The sequence below is a fragment of the Arachis hypogaea genome, chromosome 13 (genome assembly GCF_003086295.3).
Source record: "Arachis hypogaea cultivar Tifrunner chromosome 13, arahy.Tifrunner.gnm2.J5K5, whole genome shotgun sequence".
NCBI lineage: Eukaryota > Viridiplantae > Streptophyta > Magnoliopsida > Fabales > Fabaceae > Arachis > Arachis hypogaea.
The window spans coordinates 10,843,107-10,867,383 of NC_092048.1; the positions used below are offsets into that span (position 1 = coordinate 10,843,107).

General features: G+C 34.7%; 3 protein-coding genes and 2 pseudogenes across 3 annotated transcripts; 4 read left to right on the top strand and 1 right to left on the bottom strand.

Moving 5' to 3' along the window:
- The first annotated feature begins 1,978 nt into the window (after nt 1-1,978).
- On the top strand, nt 1,979-2,771 carry LOC112732623 (sucrose transport protein SUC5-like; annotated as a pseudogene).
- Nucleotides 2,772-3,149: 378 nt separating this feature from the next.
- LOC112732624 (sucrose transport protein SUC5-like) lies at nt 3,150-3,881 on the top strand (annotated as a pseudogene).
- Nucleotides 3,882-4,152: 271 nt separating this feature from the next.
- Nucleotides 4,153-7,067, top strand: LOC112737149 (signal recognition particle 43 kDa protein, chloroplastic). The gene has a single exon (XM_025786919.3). It carries the CDS (start codon nt 5,863-5,865, stop codon nt 6,991-6,993), a length of 1,131 nt encoding a protein of 376 aa, XP_025642704.1. The 5' UTR covers nt 4,153-5,862; the 3' UTR covers nt 6,994-7,067.
- LOC112737150 (uncharacterized) lies at nt 4,165-5,468 on the bottom strand. The gene is made up of 2 exons (XM_025786920.2): nt 5,165-5,468; nt 4,165-4,997 (listed from the first exon to the last, which is right to left on the bottom strand). The coding sequence occupies exons 1-2, from the start codon at nt 5,188-5,190 to the stop codon at nt 4,211-4,213; spliced, it is 813 nt and encodes a 270-aa protein (XP_025642705.1). The 5' UTR covers nt 5,191-5,468; the 3' UTR covers nt 4,165-4,210.
- Nucleotides 7,068-10,672: 3,605 nt separating the features above from the next.
- Nucleotides 10,673-13,981, top strand: LOC112737151 (uncharacterized). Its single transcript, XM_025786922.3, has 3 exons — nt 10,673-11,309; nt 11,714-11,899; nt 13,503-13,981. The coding sequence occupies exons 1-3, from the start codon at nt 10,809-10,811 to the stop codon at nt 13,788-13,790; spliced, it is 975 nt and encodes a 324-aa protein (XP_025642707.1). The 5' UTR covers nt 10,673-10,808; the 3' UTR covers nt 13,791-13,981.
- The last annotated feature ends 10,296 nt before the right edge of the window (nt 13,982-24,277 follow it).

Sequence of the window (24,277 nt, forward strand, 5' to 3'; positions counted from 1 at the left end):
TACCTCTCCTCCAAAATGAGGATTGCTTGGTTTCGTTAAGAGAACGACTTAAGGGTGAGCCAGAATTTATCCCATTTTTCTATCTCTTATTGTTGGCATGGTTCTTTATCTTGTACTAGATAGAGCCATATAGCTGAACTTATCTTTCAGGAGGTTATAAACAAATCTAATTTAAACAATTTCAAAGCCCAACAAGTGGTATCAGAACCAATGGTGGCCCAACAAATAGCTATATAATATTAGTGCTTTCACTTTTATTATTATTGTTGTTCTAACATTTTTTTTCTAATGCATTGTACTCATTTCATTTCAAAAAAGGCTTAAGAAGAGCAACGACATGCAGATAATATCTTCTTCCGATTTTGTAGTCAAGCATAATGAAAAAAACCAGCAATAGGTGAATTAATAATGAACTAAATTAATTAATTTGTTAAGTTTTATTTTTGTCAGAAAAGAAGCTAAAAAGTACTTAATTAATTGATGTTTTGACATTAACATAACTAGGTTTGAATTTTACTTGTTTTCAGTTGGTGGTTGACAACGGCATCATTTCGGTGACTTTGTCAATATCGGAAGGGTAGGTGTGTTTATATAAGCTTTCTTTTTCTATTATTTATTATTTTTATTTTTTGTTAACTGTTTATTTGATATCATACGCTTTTTTAATTGTGATTTTTGTATATTATTTTTGTTATTATCTTTTTATAATATGATTTCTTGATCCTATTAAAAAAACTAAATTAAATAAAAAATTTATATTTCTTTAGTTTTATTTAAAAATATATTTTATCTATTTTTATAGGTTATTTTTATTTTAGTAAGTAAATATTAGTTTTATTATAAAATTAACTAATAAGTTCTGTTCAAATATCTAAATTAAAATGATAGGATAACATAAAAAAATTATTTAAGTTGATGTCTATTTTAATAAATTTTTATCTAAAAGTAATTTTGAAATGTATAATGCAAACAACATTTATTTTATTATAATCCATTTTGGTACAAAAATTGCCAAACATAAATCACTTTAATACAAACTTTTTTTTAATCAAAATCAAGTTTGCAAAATCAATTTTATGAAAACAAGTAGTATCAGAGTCGAACAAGTGGTATCAGAACCGATGGTGACTCTACAAATGCTATATAATATTAGTGCTTTCACTTTTATTATTATTGTTGTAACCTTTTTTTTTTCTAATGCACTATATGCATTTCATTTTAGAAAAGGCTAAAGGGGGAGCAATACACATACAGGTAGCATAATCTTCCGATTTTGCACTCAAGCTTAATGAAACCTAGGAGTAAGAAACGTCCTAGGATACGCCGCCGGTTCCTACAGTGGTCTCCATCATATCTTCCCGTTCACAAGAACGAAAGCGGACGATGTATACTGCACCCACCTGAAAAGCTGCTTTTTCCTTTGAATCACGCTGTTGCTAACCCTAGCCACGGCAGTGGCGGTATACGTGAAAGAGAAACCACTCTCGCCGCAGAAATTAACGGCGGCGGCAGACGCCGAGATTAAAGGCAAATCAGAACGCATGGATAAGCATTAATACATTATGGTAACAAAATGTATATTTAATTATTCTGTGAGAACTAAAACTAAATATATTTTGTTATTTCTATATTTAATAGGCTTTATCAAATATAGAAATAAAATAACATTTTCCTAATTTCTAACTAATTATTCTATAAAAGTGTAGATCATTTTTTAAATAATCTAACCTTGTTTATGTTATTTTTAACTAGAATTAATTTGACTAAAGGATCTTAAATTAATTAAAATATCCTTCTCCCTCCCTCTTTTATTATAAAAACTCTCACATCCCTTCCCTTGAACTCCACACCGTAACACTCAACTCACAAACACACACACACATACACACACTACTTGAATTGAAAGTTTCAAACACACGTAACACACAATTCACAAACACACACACAGTACTTGAATTAAAACTCTTTCAAACACACAATGGAGTTCCTTTCTCTTAACGTAGAGAACCAGTCCGCACTACTATCGAAACCGAGTCTTTTACGTCAGATCATTGTTGTGGCGTCTATCGCCGTAGGTGTTCAGTTTGGATGGGCATTACAGCTATCCTTGTTGACACCCTACGTCCACCTCCTTGGTATCCCACACGCTTCCGCAGCTTACATCTTATTTTGCGGACCAATAAGTGGGATGCTCGTGCAGCCCAAAGTAGGCTACTAAAGTGACCGCTGCACGTCGCGGTTTGGACGACGGCAGCCTTTCATTGCTGTCGGTGCCTTAGCGGTCGCCATTGTGGTGCTACTTATAGGCTACGCTGCTGACATGGGACAGATGTTTGGTGACTCGCTCGAGAAGAAGGCCCGCCCGCGCGCCATAGCCATCTTCATGGCCGGGTTCTGGATCCTCGACGTTGCGAACAACATGCTTCAAGCTCCATGTCGGGCACTCCTCGCCAACCTCGCCGCTGGTGACCAACGGAAAATGCGGACGGCCAACGCTGGCTTCTCATTCTTCGTGGGGTGGGAAACGTCCTAGGATACGCCGCCGGTTCCTACAGCGGTCTCCATCACATCTTCCCGTTCACAAGAACGAAATCGGGCGATGTATACTGCGCCCACCTGAAAAGCTGCTTCTTCCTTTTAATCACGCTGTTGCTAACCCTGGCCACGGCGGTGGCGGTTACGTGAAAGTGAAACCACTCTCGCCGCAGAAATCAACGGCGGCGGCTGACGCCGAGATTAAAGGCAAATCAGAATGCATGGATAAGCATTAATGCATTATAGTAACAAGATGTATATTTAATTATTCTGTGAGAACTAAAACTAAATATATTTTGTTATTTCTATATTTAATAGTCTTTATCAAATATAGAAATAAAATAACATTTTTCTAATTTCTAACTAATTATTCTATAAAAGTGTAGATCATTTTTTAAATAATCTAACCTTGTTTATGTTATTTATAACTCAAATTAATTTGTCTAAATGATCTTAAATTAAATAACATACCCTCTCCCTCCCTCTTCTATTATAAAAACTCTCACACCCCTTCCCCTGAACTCCACACCATAACACACAATTCACAAACACACACACACACTACTTGAATTGAAAGTTTCAAACACACGTCACACACAATTCACAAACACACAATGGAGTTCCTTTCTCTCATCGTAGAGAACCAGTCCGCACTACCACCGAAGCCAAGTCTTCTACGTCAGATCATCGTCGTGGTGTCTATCGCCGTCTGTGTTTAGTTTGGATGGGCTTTACAGCTATCCTTGCTGACACGCTACGTCCACCTCCTTGGTATCCCACACGGTTCCGCAACTTACATCTTATTTTACGGACCAACAAGTGGGATACTCGTGCAGCCCATAGTAGGCTACTATAGTGACCGTAGCACGTCGCGGTTTGGACGACGACGGCCTTTCATTGCTGTCGGTGCCTTAGCGGTCGCCGTTGTGGTGCTACTTATAGGCTAAGCTGCTGACATGGGACACATGTTTGGTGACTCGCTCGAGAAGAAGGCCCGCCCGTGCGCCATTGCCATCTTCGTGGTTGGGTTCTGGATCCTCGACGCTGCGAACAACATGCTTCAAACTCCATGCCAGGCACTCCTTGCGAACCTCGCCACTGGAGACCAATGAAAAATGCGGACAGCCAATGCTGGCTTCTCGTTCTTCGTGGGAGTTGGAAACGTCCTAGAATACGCCGCCGGTTCCTACAGCGGTCTCCATCACATCTTCCCGTTCACAAAAACGAAAGCGGGCGATGTATACTGCGCCCATCTGAAAAGCTGCTTCTTCCTTTCAATCACACTGTTGCTAACCCTAGCCACGGCAGCGGCGGTATACGTGAAAGAGAAACCACTTTCGCCGTAGAAATCAACGGCAGCAGCGAATACCGAGATTAAAGAAAAATCAGAACGCATGGATAAGCATTAATGCATTATGGTAACAAAATATATATTTAATTATTCTGTGAGAACTAAAACTAAATATATTTTGTTATTTCTATATTTAATAGGTTTTATCAAATATAGAAATAAAATAACATTTTCCTAATTTCTAACTAATTATTCTATAAAAGTGTAGATCATTTTTTAAATAATCTAACATTATTTATGTTATTTATAACTCAAATTAATTTGTCTAAATGATCTTAAATTAAATAACATACCCTTGAAGGGCCAGCTTATCTCTAGTATATATTACATGATCATACTTGTATATATTACATTATCAGGTTTCAAACCATGATCCTGCATCTGTTTTAAGAGACCAAATAGTGTTTTCCTATCTAGTTGCTTCAGTGAACCGTGGATGAGAACAGCATGGCAAACCAAATCTAAATTGATTCCTCTTTGAATCATCTCAGAAGCAGCACTCAACGCCTCCACCAATCTACCTTCCCGGCAATAACCATGTAGAAGTGCGCTATAGCACATCTCGTTTAATTTACGGTCCTGTTTGTGTAGAACATCAACAAAATTTTTAGCATCTGAAACCCTGCCAGCAGAACAAAGGCCACTGATAAGAGGTCTGTAGGTATATGTGTCCGGAACAGGGCCTTTCTGAAGCATCTCATCAAGTAATTCAAACGCCTTGTCAATTTTACCACTCCTACAATACCCTTCAATCATAACATTATATGTTACCTCATTTGGGGTGATTTTCTTTTCCACCATTTCAACAAAAAGTTTGGATGCTTCAGCCATATTATTTGCACTGCAAAACCCAGAAATAAGCGCAGTGAAGGTATACACATTTGGGGCATACAGTTGGAATGCTTTTCGTAGTTGTAGATCTTTGCAATATGTACTAATCAACGGCGTAAAGGTTGTCACAGTAGGCTTCAAACCTTTATTGATCATCCGAGCGAACAAAGACTCGGCGGCACTCAAATGACCAAACATGCATTGGCCATTTATCATGGAGTTGTATGCATATACAGTTTCTGCTATGCCAGCCTCTATCATTCTATCAAACCTTCCCCTTCTGCAAAAGGAATCAATCAGAATAGAATAAGTAATATCGTTGGGATGCAAGTTCACCGGACACATATTATAAAGCGACTCTGATTTATCCAAATCTCCTCGTTTGCACAAAGCTTTGATTAATGCATTACAAGCAAACAAATTTGGCAGAAAACCAAATCTGCTTACCTGAACAACCAAATTATAAGCATCATCAACCTTTCCTTGCTTTCTTAACCCATCTACTAGCCAATTCAATCATTTCATTAAAAAGCTGCAATCCAGCCGAACAAGTATAAGAATCAGGTCCAATATCCACGTTCACCCACTCATCAAACAATTCCAAAACTATTATAAACCTTCTAATTCTCAATAAACCATTCAAAAGCGTCCTCACTACTCACAATTAAAACTGGTCAATAGAGACTCCATATTTTTACACTTCCATTCATGTGTATCTAATAATAGAAAAGAAGAAAAAAAAAAACGATTCATATATCACTATACTGCAATGTCTATTTATCATTTTGTTTTATTTAAATTAGAATAGAAGAAAAAATAAGTAACAGGAATTACTTAATAATTCATATATCACTATACTGCCATATTTATTTTAATAAATATCTATCTTTGATTTTTTTTAAAAAAAAAATTTACATGCCAATCGCTTAAATTTTTTGAGTGTCTTTTATTTTTTATTTTTAGAAAAATAAACTAGAACACTCTTAAGTCTTGACTCAAGTCTTATCCAATGGAAATCATGAACTGGATGTAATTCCTTATCTTCTTCGGACACTCCAAACCCCTTGCTCCTACACTCACTCACCATGCCACTGCCACATATTCAACAAACCACCGTAAACCAATTACACCATTAACCACCTTTAATGGAAGCTGTTTTATTCGCCGCTAATCCAGCTTCTCACCTCAAACTTCTTCCCACTCTCAAACAACCCTTCTCTTCCACCCACCACCTCCCCTTCCGCCACAAAACCAACCACGTCCACCTCCCTCCTCTCTCCGCACTCCAAAACCAGAGCCAGCCAACTCCCACCGAAGATGAATCCTACGGCGAGGTCAAGAAAATCATCGGAAGCAGAGCCCTCGAAGGTGCCACTGGAATGGAGTACCTCATAGAGTGGAAAGACGGTCATGCCCCTTCCTGGGTCCCCTCTGACTTCATAGCCAAAGACGTCCTCTCCGAATACGAGTCTCCCTGGTGGACCGCAGCTAAGAAAGCCGACCACGACGCACTCCGTCAAATCCTCGACTCCGATGATGGTCGGGACGTCAACGCCGTCGACTCAGACGGCCGCACTGCCCTCCTCTTCGTCGCTGGACTGGGTTCTGAGCCCTGCGTCCGCCTCCTCGCGGAGTCCGGCGCCGATGTCGACCACCGCGACAACGCCGGCGGCCTCACCGCTCTCCACATGGCGGCGGGCTACGTGAGGCCCGGCGTCGCGAAGCTTCTCCTGGACCTCGGTGCGGATCCGGAAGGGGAGGACGATCGAGGGAGAACGGCGCTGGATCTGGCGAGGGAGCTTCTGAAGGCGACGCCGAAAGGGAATCCGATGCAGTTTGGGAGGAGGATTGGGTTGGAAGGGGTGGTTAGGGTTTTGGAAGGCGCGGTTTTCGAGTTCGCGGAGGTGGAGGAGATTATTGAGCGGAGGGGGAAGGGTGAGAATTTGGAGTACCTTGTGCGGTGGAAGGATGGTGGCGCCAACGAGTGGGTGAAGGCGAGGTTTGTGGCGGAGGATCTGGTTAGGGATTACGAAGCTGGCCTTGAGTACGCGGTGGCGGAGGCGGTGCTTGGGAAAAGGGTCGGCGATGAAGGGAGACCGGAGTTTTTAGTTAAGTGGGCTGATATGGATGAGCCCACTTGGGAGCCTGAGGAGAATGTGGATCCTGAACTCGTTAAGGAGTTTGAGTTAAGTAGTAATGGTCAGGCCCAAATTAGTAATGGGCCTATTCCGAGTAATGGGCCTGAAGTGGTGTTTTCGAATCAGGACAGCCTGTGATTGGCATAATTGTTTCGTTTCTAAAATTACATGATCTAATAATGCAAATTTTACTAGTTGCTTTGCTGATTAAATGGTAGTGACCATGTTATTTTTAAAGAAACTACAAACCATATTCATATTTGCTTAAATTTTATCTAGATTTTGACAGAGTATGATGTTAGATGTTCAGAACTTAGACTTTAGACCACAAATTAACCAACAACGAAAAAGAATTAGAAAAGAAGAATATGAAGTATGAACAGCTGTTTTGACAGCTCATCCAGCAGGAATTTGTGTTGCCGGTATTGGTGGTTTCTGACTTTCTGTGCTCTGCTCGATAAAGAAAATCATGGGAAAATGTTGTTGTATTTAGTTTGGCATTTTCCATCTAAGCAGCAAGTGATTTATTATTTATATACCAAAAGCACCCTCAATTTGAATTATCAAATTACTGATACAAAGACTTTCTAAATTTACCAATGATAAAAATATTCTAAAATGTGAAAAAAATTGAAAAATATATAATTTTTTTAATAAATGATAAATGAATTTTGTATTTAGCAGAATATTTGTTTTTTTATTTGAAATTTTAAAAAATATTTAAATAACTATTTAAAAATTTATGCAATAAAAGACCAAAATTCAAAGTTTAATTTTTTTTGTTTTTTAGAAATGATTTTGGTCATTCAGAAAAAATACAAAAAAAAATCCATTTAATATAAAATCACAAATTTTTTTTAAGAAATATATTTTTTATTTAAAAAAATATATTTAATTTAAATATTTTTATTATTTTTTTAAATATTTTGAAAATATTTTGCTTGTGAGTAAATTAGAAGATATTTAGTCACCAAAAAAAAAAAATTAGAAGATATTTTTGTCTACCATAATGACTATCATTTGATAATACTTAATAAATATGGCGAAAATTAATATCACATTATTTTCTATTTGATAACACTTCATTTTAAAATAAAAAAGATATAAAAATATAACGAAATTAAAAAATATTATAAAACAAAATTCATGTCACCTGCATATTTCTGTCTTCAAGGGATCACATATTTAATCCATCTCTGGTTTCCATGTGATCCAAAAGCGGAGGCTAGTACTAGTGTACTAGGCCCTCGATTTTGGTACCCAAGGAGGCAAGGACTAGTATAAGCCTTTGCTTCATAAAGAATTCTGAAAACCATTCACTGTGGGCTAATTTTGTTGACTTGTGAGCCCAATAATCAAACGTTGAGAATGGAAGGAGGGTCCACAACCTCACCCAAAGCCCTATCCTAATGGAAACAATGGGACCACTTTCCATGTTAGTGTCCTTACGAAGAGCGTTCTAGACAACTAATTTAGATTAATTGAATAATTATTTTTTTCGTCTATTTAAATAAATATTAAAATTTATATCATATATTATATATGTAATAATTTATTAATTAATAAAATTTTTATATAAAAATTAAATTTATAATAAAATAGTCTTTAATATGTTAAACTAAAAGATACTATGAAAAAAAAAAAATCTTAGACTCACTACTGCCTGCGCAAATCCGCAAACCAAGACTAAAACCTTCATGTCTTTTAATGCATGAAAATTTGTCACCCAAAACAAAAACGCATGAAATTTGGCCCCACACTCCTTTTTGATCATGCATTCTTAAACTCCACAAAGGTATTTATTTATTAAGAATATTTTCTTTTTAGGGTGAATTAGTGTCCTATCCCACCCATAACCCTTGAAGCCTATATATCAACTCTAATTCTATTTCAATTCAAGTATTCAACCACTCACTCGGAAAGAGAGGACAAAGGAAAAACGTAGCTTAAGAAATAAGTCACTCACACAAAACAAAATAAGTCAGATACACGAGGAAGGTAAAACCTTCGAGTTTAGTGCGCCTATCTCTGCTTCCCACAAATCACCAAAGAATTTGAGTGTTTGGAATTGCGTGATAAACCCCAATCCACCAAAGATTGTACTACTAATATTAAAATACCAAAATTTAAGAATATTTAATATGTACTTAACGAAGAAAATTAATATTTCTTTTGCATAAATGATATGGTTTTTAAATTTGTGACGAGGTATAAAGAATGGACTTGAAAAAGCAAAATAATAAGCCAGAGAATTTTAACAAAGAAGTAAATAAATGATATATTTGCGGAAGCCATCTTTCCAAATAAATTGGCCTACTATACAAGAAATTATCAGATTGAGTAAGAGGAGATATGCTATAAATAAAGCCATAAATATATTCATTGCCAACGCGTTCAAACAAATTTTTCAACGCAACAGCACAAAAAGGGTACACCTTCTATGACGAAAATTCTATTTACATTAAAAAATAAAATCAATTATTATATATTTTTATATAAATAGTTCATTTTAATATAGATCTAACATAATTATTTTTACAAATACATAAATTTTTATTTTTATTAATAAAAGTTTTAAGTGTTAACATATATGAATTAATAAAATTAATTTTGTACAAATAAATAAATAAATGATCGTTTTTATCTATATAAATTCACAGCTTTCTATAAATAAAATTAACATTTAAAAACTTTTGTGATATAAAAAATATATTTTGTGAATATAAACTTAATTTCGTTCAATTGATAATGTAAACCTTTTTCATTGTATTACTAAATTAAAACTTACCAAAATAACTGATATTCTTTAAACTTCTAACAGTCACACATTATTATTACTTATAATTTTCCCAAAACTATTAGATTAAAAAAAATATAGAGAGACAATAAATTTAATAAATAATATAATTATATATATAATAATTTTTTTTATTTATAATTTTTGTATGAGTGTAATGTATTTTTATTTTATTAAATTAATTCTAAAATATATTATTTATATTGTTTATGAAAATCATTGTCAACCTAATAAAACCGAATTGATTAAACTGCCGTAAAACCCTTTTTTACTTGGAAGTTTGAAAACAGTAAAGTTGAACCTTTATAATAACTTTAAAATTTATCATCTTCAAAATCCTTTCAGGCATAAAGTTATCTACATTGGTCCATGATTAGTTGGAAGTTAGTAAACAATGAAAGCTAAATTTTATTCTGTGTAGTTTTCCTTATAACTTAAAATTAGGAGAAATTAATTAATTAATTAATTGATGTAAAATTTTATATGATCAATAAAATGTATCATTTTTTATTAACACTTAGACAATTTTAAATATTAAAAATTAAAAATTAAATATTAAATTATAAATCTTAAATTTTAAATTTTGATAATATAAAAATAAAATATTGATTATTAGTTAATATTAATAAAAAATATTGTTATTAAGTAAACACACATAGTATTTTTATTGTATAAAATTAATAGTTAAAAATTATTAAATAATAATTTAATTAAATAATTTTTAAATATCAACTTTATATAAAAATAAATACACGTAAATTTTTATTTTATTATTTATATTTCTCTTAATTAACTAATTAAATTAATTTAAAAATTATATTATTAGTCAACTTAAATAATTCTAGAGCATTGGAATTATATTTTGCATATATAGTAATCTGTTAGCCAGCCGGACAGAGGGATATGGTGAAAAAAATTATATTTGTCTTGTCTTAATTAATTAAGAGGAGAAAGGGCTAATTAAGTTGAATATTTAGTGTAGTAACCTTTGATAATATGTGACCGTTTTGTAAAGTATATTTAAAACAATTAAAAAGCTTCCATTCTCTCTTCATTTTCCACTTCTGTGTATCTCTGCGACTGTGACAGGCTCTGTTCATAACTCATAAAAGCACACGCAAAGCAAAAAACACACACAAAGAAGAAGAAGAAAACAATGGGAGGAGTTAGAATGCACACGAAATCCGACTCCGACGTAAGCATCGACCAATCAACATCGTCGCCACCGCGATCTCCACGCCGTCCACTGTACTACGTCCAAAGCCCATCCAACCATGACGTCATCGAGAAGATGTCGTACGGCTCCTCCCCCGCCGCATCACCGCAGCACCACCACCACTACTATGTCTGCTCCCCCGTCCACCATTCCCGCGAGTCCTCCACCTCTCGTTTCTCCGCCTCTCTCAAGAACCCTAGCCGCCACCCTCACCACCACCACCACACCTCCTCCTCCTTCGCACCCTGGAAGAAGCTCAGCCGCCACGATTCCGAAGCCGCCGGTGACGACGACGACGACGACGACGACGCATATGATGACTCCGGCCGTAACATCCGCCTCTACTTCTGCTTCTTCCTCCTCTTCGTGGTCCTGTTCTCCGCGTTCTCTCTTATCCTTTGGGGTGCCAGCAAGAGTTACAAGCCTCGCGTCACCGTTACGGTAACCAACAAACGAAACCTTCATTTTCTCCGAGTTGACTCGGTGGTTTCATCCGAGTTGTGACTCGCTGTTTTTACATTTTGTGTAAAATTCTTGTGTACGAGTGATTCATGATTCATGCATTGAGGTTACCACTTACTTTCAGTAAAGTTTTCAGCTGGTGAGAGACATTATGGAGTGTGTAATTACCGAATTGACCTTCCCTCTGGCCCTGCATTCCTTTTTAACTTTGATTTAATGTAGTTCCGTTGTTGTTGGGGTTTGAATAATGCAAATCATGAGTTTCTGAATTGAATAATAATATTTGTGGGGCCTAAATGCGATCATTGTTTGTGTGTTCCCTTGTGCTAGTGCTTAGTTATTTGGAGTTTGGATAAGAATATTTATTAATAAAGAAAATGCAGAACATGGTGTTCTGGAATCTGAATGTACAATCTGGGAACGACGGAACGGGGGTGCCAACGGATATGCTGTCATTGAACTCAACGGTGAGGATCTCATACAGAAACCCTGCCACCTTTTTCGGCGTCCACGTCACCTCCACCCCTCTTCAGCTCAACTATTATCAACTCAAACTAGCCTCCGGCCAGGTATCATATATTAATATTTATTATTATTATTATTATTATAATTTCTTGATTGACTTTAGAGTATAGAGATTGGAAGGGGCCGTTTGGGAGGGGCATGGGGCATGGGGCAATAGAGAGCAGAGGAGTGTATTGGGGAACACAGACATACTGAAGAAGGGTTCTGTTTGATTGGTTCTCTTTTGTTGGCTTTTTTGTTTACTGAATAAAAACTAAAAAGCCTGCTTTTCCTTCTCCTTCTTCTGGATTCATCCTTTAACCTAGTTGTGGGGGACCTACTTGTCATTGGTTATGTTTTGCTTGGAAAAAAATTGATTCCTTTCTCTTCATCAAATCCTACACGCACCTTTCTCTCTCTTTCACGTGGGTTTCACGCCCATTTTAATAGGAATTAGGATACACCACTATTAATTTGATTACACTACACTAGGCCATAAAGACAGGCCCCATTCCAATTACCCACAGACATTCCTACTCTTATTATTATTAAACTCCTCTAAAGTGCAAATTAATAAAGAAATAGAGAGGAAGGAAATAGAAAGAAAAGAAAGAGAAGAAAAGGAAAGAAATTAAGTGAATTTTTATTTTTTTTAGATGTATTTGGATGGAAGGAAAATAAGAAAGAAAGAAATGTTATAAAAAGATAATTTTATTTTTATATTATAAAATATATTAAAAAAGTAAAAGGGTAGTATTGGAAGTAGAAAAAGAAAAATTAGTTTTCTTTCTATTTTTTTTCTAATATTAGAGAGAAAAAAATTGATGGATTCCACCAGATTTTTTCCATCCATTTTTCTTTCTCTTTAATTTTTTTCAACCAAATAATGAAAAATAATCATTTTTTCTTGCCATTTTCTTTCTTCCTTTTTCTTTCCTTCCATTTTACCTTCAATCAAACATAACCTAAATGAAGATAATAGAACTCACGTGATAGTATTTATAAATTTAATATTGGTTAATTTCTTATTTTATTCAGTTATAATTTTTTTATTTTAAAAGCTCTTTATTATTGTTATTATTATTAGAGTTTAATTTTGATACGAGTCACATTTGTTTGTCGGATGATTACATCTGATTTTCTGATGATCATTCACTCATTCAATCTAAAAGATAGTTATTTTACTAACATGACAATATGTAATTGGATGTATGAATAATAAAATTATTTTATAATATCAAAATTAAATTATTAATGTTATTATTATTATTTCTCTTCAGTGTTAACTATAAGGGTCTTCAACTTCTTCACATTCCCATTTCTGGATTACAATATCATGGTGTTATTGGATTTGGATTTGAGTTCCAATGTAAAGTGCCATAACTCAGATTAAGTAATTTTCTCCACTCTTGTTGAGATAGTGTTAAAGTATCTAAAATAAACTACTTTATATGAGATTATATTGAAGTATCTACACTTATTAGTTTGTTGCTTTAGCCCTCTCTATGGAAGGACATCATGCACTTCTATAGTTAACTATTTTGAATCAACTAATCTGTCTAACATTGTCTTCATCCATATCCTTTGATTTTGTTAATACAACAAAGAATACATGATCAATTGCTGTTACCTATGAAAATGACTCTTGCCAATGGAATGATATAACAGATGCAGAAGTTCTATCAGCACAGGAAGAGTCAGAGGAAGCAAGTGGTAGTGGTGTTAGGCCACCAGATTCCACTCTACGGCGGGGTGTCGGTTCTCGGTGACACGAAACAGCACATGGAGAGTGTTGCATTGCCATTAAACCTCACATTTGTGGTGAGATCAAGGGCTTATATCCTCGGAAGATTGGTCAAGTCCAAATTCTACACAAGAATCCGATGTCCGGTCACCTTGCATGGTAACAAACTTGGAAAACCTCTTCACTTGATCCATTCATGTCTCTACGATTGATTTAATTCTCTTCTCCTTGGGCGTCTCTCTCGCGTGTAAAGATATCGATCTTTATTTTTTTTTGTTACCCATTGACTCTGTTACTAGAACTTGTCGTGCCAATTTTAGTGTAAATCGTGTGTTCAATTGGATGTTGTTTGTTTCTAAAAATGCAGTCCATGTTTATAATGTTGACGAATTATTGACAGAAACTGATAAATGTGTGTTAAATTCTTAATAGAATAGAGATGAAGACCAGGATGATAGAACTCAGCAGCAGAAAGCCAGAAACAATATAAATATCTACACAAAAATAATATGGAACTACTCTCAACACAATACGAAAGCAACTATCAATAATAAGTAAATATATTAAGTAAAGCAATAATAAGAACATACTAAGATCTGTTAAAAAAATTCTTTTAATATAAGAGATAAAAATAATCAGTTGTCCAGACAAAAAGGAAGTTTCACTAGCCAAATGAGAAGCAAAAAAAATGGAAAAAATACCTAAAAAAAAGCTGCTGTGTGTGCTCTGCCAATTTTTCCCAATTCCCCCCCCCCCCCCCCCTACATTTCTCAAATCAACATTTCCACTATCCATAATAAAGAACCAAAGGAGACGAACCTAAAGTCTAAATTTTAGGTGGACAATTCTATTTTCTCTCTTTTCTTTCACTCTATGACTGCTCTCTCACTCTCTCAATAACCTCTAAAATCTGATTAGGATATTGACACTTGAGTGTAAAGACTAAAGAGACACCTTCACAATTTGAACTTGGACTTCACAGAGGAGGGAAAACAAGCCCAACAAAGATAAAATGTAGTTCTCTGATGCACTCTGCATGAGCTATATGATGGTTTGTTCTATGAAATTAGCAAGATGACATAAACATTAAAAGAAACTATTCATGTCAGTTTTTGTAGTCGAAATTCGATGAATAACTCGAGATTTTAGTTGGTATATTAGTTTGGGCTTGATTCTTACCATGGATTACAAGTTTTTGAAAGTAGAGAAGTCCAAAAAAAAGGGAAAGAGTAGAGTGTAGAGTGGCGGGTGAGATACGAGAAATTTAATTTTCAACCCAAACAAGTTAATATAATATAACTCAAGTCCAACAAAAAAAATTAATATAACTAAATTTTATATTAACAAAAGTAACTAATTAATTTTGGATATTTAATTGGATAATAATATAAACCTTTTAAACAATTGCATATCGAAATTTAAAACTATATATAACGAGGATACACTTTTGTTAACACGATTTTTTTAAAACTTATTACTTTTTATATTTATACGCTTCTATTACCATAATTATTAAATTCGAACAGAATGAGTGCAAGCGAACTAGTTCGAATCAAGTTGATCGAAATGTGTCCATCAGACCATCACACCTTCAGAAATATTTTAAAATGGCTAAAATAAAAGTCGAACTTATTAGTATTTTCGTTCTCGCTATAAAGAATCCTTATACACAATTTTTATTCGCTAAACTATGATTAATTTTTTGTTTTGTATCATAGAAAACATATATATCTATATATAAAAATAAAAATGCTACTTCACGAGTCGTGCATATCCCACTAAACAGGGGAATGGTGTATCATATATAACCATTTCAAAATAATTTTGACATTCTGATAGATTGAATAGCACTACAAACAGCTATTCAAACTTTAATATATTTACATACTCAGAAGTCAGAATTGTATTTTTGTGTACACACAGACATCAAAAATGATCTAAAGTCTGCTCTGTAACGCGATTCTTCTTTCATTTGAGAAACCAATGAATAATAACAATGGACAAACTATATATTGGTTATTAATTAATTAACAATTAACCTTCAATTTCTTAACTTAATTGTGCTAGTTTAATTAATTAATTAATTAAATCGGTTCATGTTATTAATTACGGTTTGAAAAAATTGGCATTGAGATAGCAACAATAAGCATTCCTAAGCAACCAAGAACAACGTTGAAGCACCAAGCGAAGCTTCTCGTACGAGGTTTCTTAATGGCCACCCACATAAAACATGGGTATGCATAAGACACTGGCACGAATGCGATTCCACCAAGAAGAAGTGACAGTGATGGTAGGAAGGGGAACGCCACGGCTACAAAGAAGGTTAATCCTCCAAAGAAAAGACGAATGCATGTTCTGACCCACCTTGGACACTTGTTGTTCTTTCTGGCTGTGATTTTGAATTCAATGTTGTCGAAAAATGGCATCGCATACACTTGGTAGCTGCTCAGGCAATGTAGAATTACCAAAAAGTACATTGCTCCTATTGTGAACTTCGTTACTTGATGCACGTGCATGTGTGCAAACGAAGTTAATAGCCCGTCTTTTTCAATCTGTAACAAAGGAACATACATACATTAAGTTTGTCAAACTAATATGTGTTAATTTTGATGCATTCCATTTATGAGGATATTGAAAAGGAGCATCATACAATTCAAAAAAGTGAATGTTTTATTCAAGTAGCTGAATTTGTTACTTCATTTTAGTTTTACAAAAATATTCGGCTTCTAATGTGAGTATAGTTATTTCTCACATCTCTTGACAGTTTTTTCTTCATTCTTCTATTAATCCTCTATTAATGCTAGAGATGCTAGATCCATATTTTTATGATATTCATGATTTTAACCAAGAATCATTTTTTATTCATCTGAACTTTTGAACTTGATGTACATTCATTTTTATTCAAGTATGCAACAGGATTGATTTCACTTAGTTGAATAAATTTAAGAGGAATGCTAGGGCCAGCAACTTTTGTAATTTGTAGCCATCAATGATGGTTTTAATGGTGTGAGATTAGTGTGAGATTTCATCCAATGACTCACATTTTTTTGCTGGTTACATGCTGGCCAGAATTTAACAAAGTTGCTGGCCCTAAACTTTTTCTTATTACCAAAAAATAAAGAAAAATACATATTAAAGATTATAAGTTTCAAAGACATTATGAAGTTTAGTGGTTATGTTTTAACCAATCCATTTACTATAAAGTGGGTGCCAAATAATGTGGAACAAAATGAACAATAAAACCAATAAATTAAATTCAAAAATTTAAAATTAAATTTCATTATTTGTACAGTTATTTTAGTTTTCAATCCAAAAAAGTTTCATCTTTTGCCTATATATAAATGCATGAATTAGTTGAAAGGAATATAAGAACACAGAAATATCATTTGCTTCTAATTTAAGTTTGAGTTAGTGTTCACTCTTCTTGTAAGTCATTTCACAATGCTCCGATTCTTAGTTCTTTTTTGGTGACTGCTCCGATTCTTAGTTCAAGTCTTCTTACAAGCAATTTTTTTCTTTTTTTTTTTTCCATTATATATATCTTTCTTTTTTTTTTAACGTCATCCGTCTTTATTCTTTTACTTTTACTTTTATTTATTTATTTATATCTTGATTTTATATTATAATTATAAATAATATTTCTTAAGTTTATAATTAAAAAGGCAAGCTAATAATTTTAAATTATAATGATTTTATTAAATAAAATCTAATTATAAAATAATAAATAATATTAACAAATGATTTCATATTATTTTAGTAATTTTAATCTTTTATAATACAACAATATTTTTTAACTAAATTATAAAATAGATAAACTAATTCCACATGATTTAGTCCATGAGTAGTGTTTATTAAAATAAGTCTAATTAGTAATATTTTAATTTTCTATGTTATTGTCAAACTGTGTTGTACAATAGAATAGGTGATATCATAAAATTTAAAAAAAAAAAAGAGCTTTTGCTAAATTTTAAGTTTATCATTTTATATTTTTTTATCGATTTTTAATATTTTTTAGAAAAATTAATTTAGAAATTAAAAACAAACATATCTATTTATTGTAATTTTAGATGTTATTATGTTAATTATAATTTCTATTTTTTTATATAATTTATTACAATTCTATAATTATGAAGTTATAATGATTGAAAGATAAAAAATATTAATACTTTTAATTTGAACATAAATAATTTACATATGAATTTAAGTTTTTGAAAAAAAATTAATTTCATGACACAATTTATATCTTAATTATATGTTTGGCTCCCATAAAAAATTTTTCAAGATGGCTTGTTCAAAGTAAAAATTCCAATTGCATCCAAATTTTGGTATCGTGTTAGATCACATTAACTTATAACTGTATAATAATATGCTTTAATTGCAAAAATACTCATAGTACACAAAAATAAAAAATCATAATAAACAGTAACAATTTACATAACTTTCAACAAACAATCCCTCATACAAGTGTCGAGTTTTTTAATTTTGATATGGAGGGAATGATGGTGTATAACAGGAATATCTAGGTTTATGGTGTATCACCGAATTGTGATGGCTGTGTAGAAGTAATCAGACGGACCGATTAAGAGAATTGAAATCAGACGGTCCGATTTTACAAATCGGACGGTGCACAAATCGGTGGGTCCAATTTGCGTCTTTCCTCCACGTGGCGTGCATGCAGATGGCTTCCTTGGTTGGCTTCGTATGACTATACCCCAAACACGAGTGTTCCCTCCCCTCCCAGCAGACATCTCCTTCACTCCCATATCCCTTTCTTCATGCTCCCCAACCTCACCACTTTTTTCATTATTCATCATTGTTGGACCATAACAAAGCTCCGAAAAATTTGGAAAAAAATGTCAAAAAGACCAAAAATTAAAAAAGTAAATCAACCAGAATTTTATATTGTTAATTATCTTGGGCATGCATCTTAATTATGTAAGTTTTTATTTTTTAATAATTTGATTTAATAATAATAATAATAGTGATAATATTAGATTTTATTAGCAATATATATTATAATGGCACTAAGTAGAGATTAATCATGTATATGTGTATGATTTTATTGTTAGGTGGCTAAAAATAGAGATTAAAATGAGGATTAGTCATGTATGTATGTATGAAATAATGATAAGTTTTTACTCTTGATTTGGGTTTTTTTATGATTATTAGTTAAACTGAAATGAAATAATGAAAGAAAGAATGAATGAATGTGAATGAAAGAAGAAGGAGAATGAGAATAAGATCTGTACATATTAGATATTGTTATTGGTATTAGTATTAGTAGTAATTGAGTTTAATAAATTATTACGATTAATAATATAAATTTAATAAATTATTTATGATCATTAATAATAATTGAATTTAACATAATTTAGTAAAATTTAGACAATAAATTAGTAATAACTAAATCTAAATTAGAAAATTAGTATGTTGTTTTATAAATAATAATAATAATAATAAAAGAAGTTGAAAGAAAAAAAATATTTATTCTACGAATAAATAATTTATCAGTCGTGAAATTATTCTGGTTAGTTAGTTAAGGTTAATTAATTTTTGTTACAAGGTAATGAATATGATTGAAGGATTTTTGTATAACAGATTTACTATGTATGTTTGAAATGCAATTATGCTGGTAATTAGTTATAATACTAATTGTGTTTTTGTTAATATAGTTATATTATACCGGTACTTATAACAGAAATGTGATATTGTAGGGTTCACGGATATTGATATGTGATCACTTAAAGCTGCCGGATCCATACAACCAAATTGTTGAGTCACACTTACACGAGACTAGATTTTATTATGTTTCTCAGATTAGAGTTATTCAATGTCAGTCAGCAATGATTAATGCTCTGTTTCAGAGATGGCGGCCTGAGACTCACACATTTTATTTTTCGATTGGTGTGTGTACCGTGACCTTGGAGGATGTGACAATAATTCTCGTTCTGCCGACAAATGATCTTCCGGTTACAGGACCGACCATGAGTAGTTTTGAGGCATTAGAGGCCGAGTGATTTTACCAGTTTGGGGTTGCATCGAGGAAGATGGACTGTAGAGGAAGCTTTATAAAATTAATTGTTCTGTAATCATCTCACTGTTTCGATGTGTCTAGTTTGTTTGGCAGGCTTATGGCGTTGGAGACATTGACCCAGACGTGATTCCTTTAGACATCCGTCATAATTCGGTTATTTGGAGTGCCACGGTGCTGCTTATATCTTTTGAATGCAACGAGTGGCATGCATCTGACAGAGTCAGAAGGTAATTTGGCTTGAGACAAGGTGTTCCTAATCAAGAGCGGGATCTAGGTGCATCACATGGCGAAGTTCTAATTGGGCCTAAGAATCAAGATTGGGCTGATACCCACTCTTTTTGGGTGATGCAGTGGACCAATCGGTATGGTCACATTCTTGTTGATGACTTGGTGCCTTTACATTATCCATTGGAAATTTACATGCATTGGTACCGAGAAGCATTCGATGCCCACTTGCAATTGTCAAACCTTGTCTTTCAAGAGAATCCAGAAGGTCCTCCACCACCACCGCCACCGCCACAACAGGGGTTGAGTGTTTTGCACCATATGTTCCTGACATGCATCCGTCTGATTATTTTTCAGCGTCAGTCCTGGTACATCAACAGTATTGGGGTGGTCCACAGTTTGAGTCAGGGAAGCAACATTCATTCAGTCAGCTGCTTGGTTTCATGGCTCCGGGGCCGGGTCACTCACATTCAGGTAATTATGTTGACATTCCCACTGACCATCAAGCACATCCGGGTGGTATTACGCTAGTTAGGAGGTCATTGGATTCGAGACCTCGGGTTCGCACTTCTTCTGATAATTCTGGAGCCAAAATGTCTGTTGACTCAAGTAGGAGTGCTGAAGTGGCGGGAGGGATTATACAGAGTGGAAATCCTAGACGTATTCCGATGAGTCTGATTTAAGAGAGTAATAGGGCAGTTGATGATGAGACTGATGACTACCTAGTAGACCATCCAGAGGATGAGGATGAGGATGAGGATGAGGATGATGATGATGACGACGACGATGCTGTTGATGAAGACTGTGACGATGATCCAGTGCCTAGTGCAGGTAAAATAAACTGTTGATAATGAATTTCAATTTGATAATGAATTTATATTGGTATATTCATGATGAACTTCTATTTGTATTACATAATGAAGTGCCATATGATTACTTGCATCCTACATATGTTGTGTTTCAAATAGGTACGGCCACAAGTTAAAAAGGTAAAGGTTACAATCTTAGAGCTGATCCTCTACATCGGAGTACGAATTGGTATACACCACCCGCTTTTAACAGGATTGCCAAGAAGTGCAAAAAGTTATACAACGATATGAAGTGGGCAGCGAGAAAATAAAGTGTTTGATGTTGTTATTTAACTTGCATGGATTGTTTGTGTTAACTAAGTTGTTGTAACTCTTTTGTAATGGACTATGTTAATTAAGTTGTATGGATTAATTGTGTTAATTAGGTTGTTATTACTATTTAATTATTGAGTATGTTGATTAGGTTGTTATTACTATTTAATTATTAAGTATGTTAATTAGGTTTGAAATGAACACAAGCACGAAAAGGTAAATTCAAATGTCAATGCCGTACATTAATGTAAATTCAAATGAAATATAAGTATATAACAAAAGTAACTACTACTCTTCGGCTGAACCTGCACTTTGACCAGCAGTTTGACGACATCTGTTACGACTATGGCCCTCGGCACCGCATTGCTTGCATCGCCTAAGGCGACGCAACATACAACTGTCCATCTCATTCAAGAAGCGGGTCATCTTAGGCCGACCTTTGGCTACCCGTCTGAGGAACGGGTTGCCAACGAATCGAGGTCCATGATAAGCAGGCCACGTTGCAGGATTTTTCAGTGGTCTAAACCTAGCCCTGTATACTCTTCGAACTTGGTCCATCTTGTATACATCATGAACGTACACTTGTCAATCTAACCGCTGATTTGCACAACAAGCAAACACATGTCGACACAAAATTCGGTCAACCTGGAATTCACCACAGTCGCATCGATGTTGGCGTAGGTCAACTGCATACTCAACCCCACTAGGCATCTCACGTACTTCAAAGACTTTATTTTCTCTATCAAAACAGCTAACCTATATGTTTCCTGCAGCTCGTTGATTTGCATGCAGCTTGGAGGTCACCATCTCAGAGAACACAAGTCCAGCATTAATTCGAGCCTCAGCCTCGGCTCTTTTCCTAGTGAACAACTCATTTAGTCTGTAACATGTAGCCTTAACAAGCGCGGTGACTGGGAGATTGCGTGCACCCTTTAAGACGGAGTTGATGCACTCCACAAGATTGGTAGTCATATGACTCCATCGGTATCCACCATCAAATGCCAAAGCATACTGCTCACGTAGGATCCGTTCAAGCCAGTTGGTGTAAGCCTCACCCTATTCTTTTAATCGTTCATAGGGCATCTAGTACTCCCTAATCATCCTCGAATATCCTATGAAAAAGAAACAATCAACTATGAACACCATTCAATTTAATCGTACTTACAATAAATTCAAAGGTCATTGTATTCAAACTTACCAATGTTGACGATAAGCTTCTGCAAGTAAGGTGCCTTGAACTTCCTCAAGAAGTCAATATGCCGGATACAACACATATGGAAAGCTCTAGGAGGAGACCAAGCCCATTACTCCGATCAATAGCTGACCTAATAGAATCGTGTCGATTAGAAATAAGTCCCACACCATCACGTGTCACTACATGTTGACGCAAGTTACTTAGAAAAAAGTACCATGCATCAGAAGTCTTTTTCCCTCCACTATGGCAAATGCAATAGGCACGATGCTGTTATTACCATCTTGTGAGACTACAACCAATAAACAACCCTTGTATTTTCCAAACAAATGAGTCTCGTCCACCTGCACCACCGGCTTGCAGTGTCTGAAGGCCCTTATACAAGGGTAATAACTCCAGAAGACTCTATGTAGTACACGTATATCAGGAACCAAATCATCCCCCTGGTACACAGGCTATGTTTCAAAGTGAACCACTGCTGATGGCTCCTTGTGACACATGGCCTCAAACCATATGGGCAAAGCTTCATATGATGCTTCCCAACCTCCGAAAATTGATTCCACCGCCTTTTGCTTTGCTAACTAAGCCTTGCGATAACTGGTAGTGTAGTTAAACTTTGACTGGACTTTAGCAATGACTGATTTCACCTTTATAGACAAGTCAACCTCTACCAACGGCTTAATTACTTCTGCAACTGTCTTGGAATCCAGCTTCGAATGGTCTTGAGAAATAGTAGACTTGGTACAAGTGTGACTACCATTGTACCTCCTTATTTCCCAACAGTACTTCTTCTACATTTTGGTTACCCTGATCAGCCAATCACAACCACCGCCATATTGTGTACATTTAGTATAGAATGTCGTCAGTTCTGACTCATATACCCGATAGTCTACACCTCTACAGATGGTATAATCTTTCATTGCCTTGATTACTGCCTCTCTTGAACTGAATTCTATCCCCACCGTGAACTCACCATTCGCCACAACAGGAAGCGCTGCATACATCATAAGTAATAAACACACTTATCCATGTATGATCATAATAGCCTTTTTTTCGCTATTGTATCTACGTAAAGAACAACTAAATATAATTCATAATAAAGAACTATTAACTAATAAAGTAATCAAATGCTATGGTCACTAATTACTATCCACATATAACATATATTACTCATCCGACCATATTGATCTCCTACTTCAGAGTATCACAAAGCTATCTTACTTTACGTACCTACATTCATATATTGGGAAAACTCCGGTGCATGCATAGCCTCCAAATCCAACGACCGCATGAAAGAAGGCTCCTGAAACGGATGTGGGTTTGCTAGTGCATTTGCAACTTCCGCCGCATCTGCGTTCATGGTGTCGTCAGCTTCATCTTCGTCTTCACCTGGACCAACGATCTCATAGTTACTTTCAAATTTCTCCTCGCTTTCACTATTATAATCTTCTAATTCAATATTACGGTCCACTTCATATTGCTCGAACTTAATATACAACTCGGTGCACGACATTCGGTGGCGATTTCCCATATACATTGAAAACATTTCATGCATACTCGCTTCATCCGTAATGTATTTGGTCTGAAATTGAACGAACCCACCAAACAAAGATAAAGGATACCTGTACAAAATACACGATACTCTCCTATATATTTGAGAATCTATCTTCTCACAAATCACACTTTTCAATTTTTCAAATGACAATGTGAACGGAATAACAACATTTAATGGATTTTCACACACAAATTGAACTCCCTCGTATGTTTGTAATAAAATCTGCCCGTAACAATAAATTTTCAACACAACTATATCATCCATAACACTATACTCACTTAACTACTCTCAATCTCACTAAAATTTATTTTGCAAGAATGAAGGAGAAGAATGAGAGAAGAACATGAGTTGAGACACACGATGAAGAAATGGAATTTCTGTCATTTTTTTTGGGTTTATGTATGCACTAACAAACAAATCGGACGGACCGACCGCGTCCTATCATTTCAAAATTTTTGCACATCACAAATTGTTGGGTCCGATTCGTGCACTCCCGAATTAAAAAAAATTTTGCCCCCAGAAATCGGTGGGTCCGAAAAGTGCACTCTAGGATTTAAAAAATTGAACAACCG

Bases quoted from the DNA above. Each gene is read 5' to 3' on its own strand.
- LOC112737150 (XM_025786920.2), bottom strand. From the start codon at position 5,190: ATGATGCTTATAATTTGGTTGTTCAG. The intron at 4,998-5,164 runs GTAAGCAGATTT...TTCCTTTTGCAG, and splicing joins CTTATAATTTGGTTGTTCAG to AAGGGGAAGGTTTGATAGAA.
- LOC112737149 (XM_025786919.3), top strand. From the start codon at position 5,863: ATGGAAGCTGTTTTATTCGCCGCTAATCCAGCTTCTCACCTCAAACTT.
- LOC112737151 (XM_025786922.3), top strand. From the start codon at position 10,809: ATGGGAGGAGTTAGAATGCACACGAAATCCGACTCCGACGTAAGCATC. The intron at 11,310-11,713 runs GTAACCAACAAA...AAGAAAATGCAG, and splicing joins AGCCTCGCGTCACCGTTACG to AACATGGTGTTCTGGAATCT. The intron at 11,900-13,502 runs GTATCATATATT...ATGATATAACAG, and splicing joins TCAAACTAGCCTCCGGCCAG to ATGCAGAAGTTCTATCAGCA.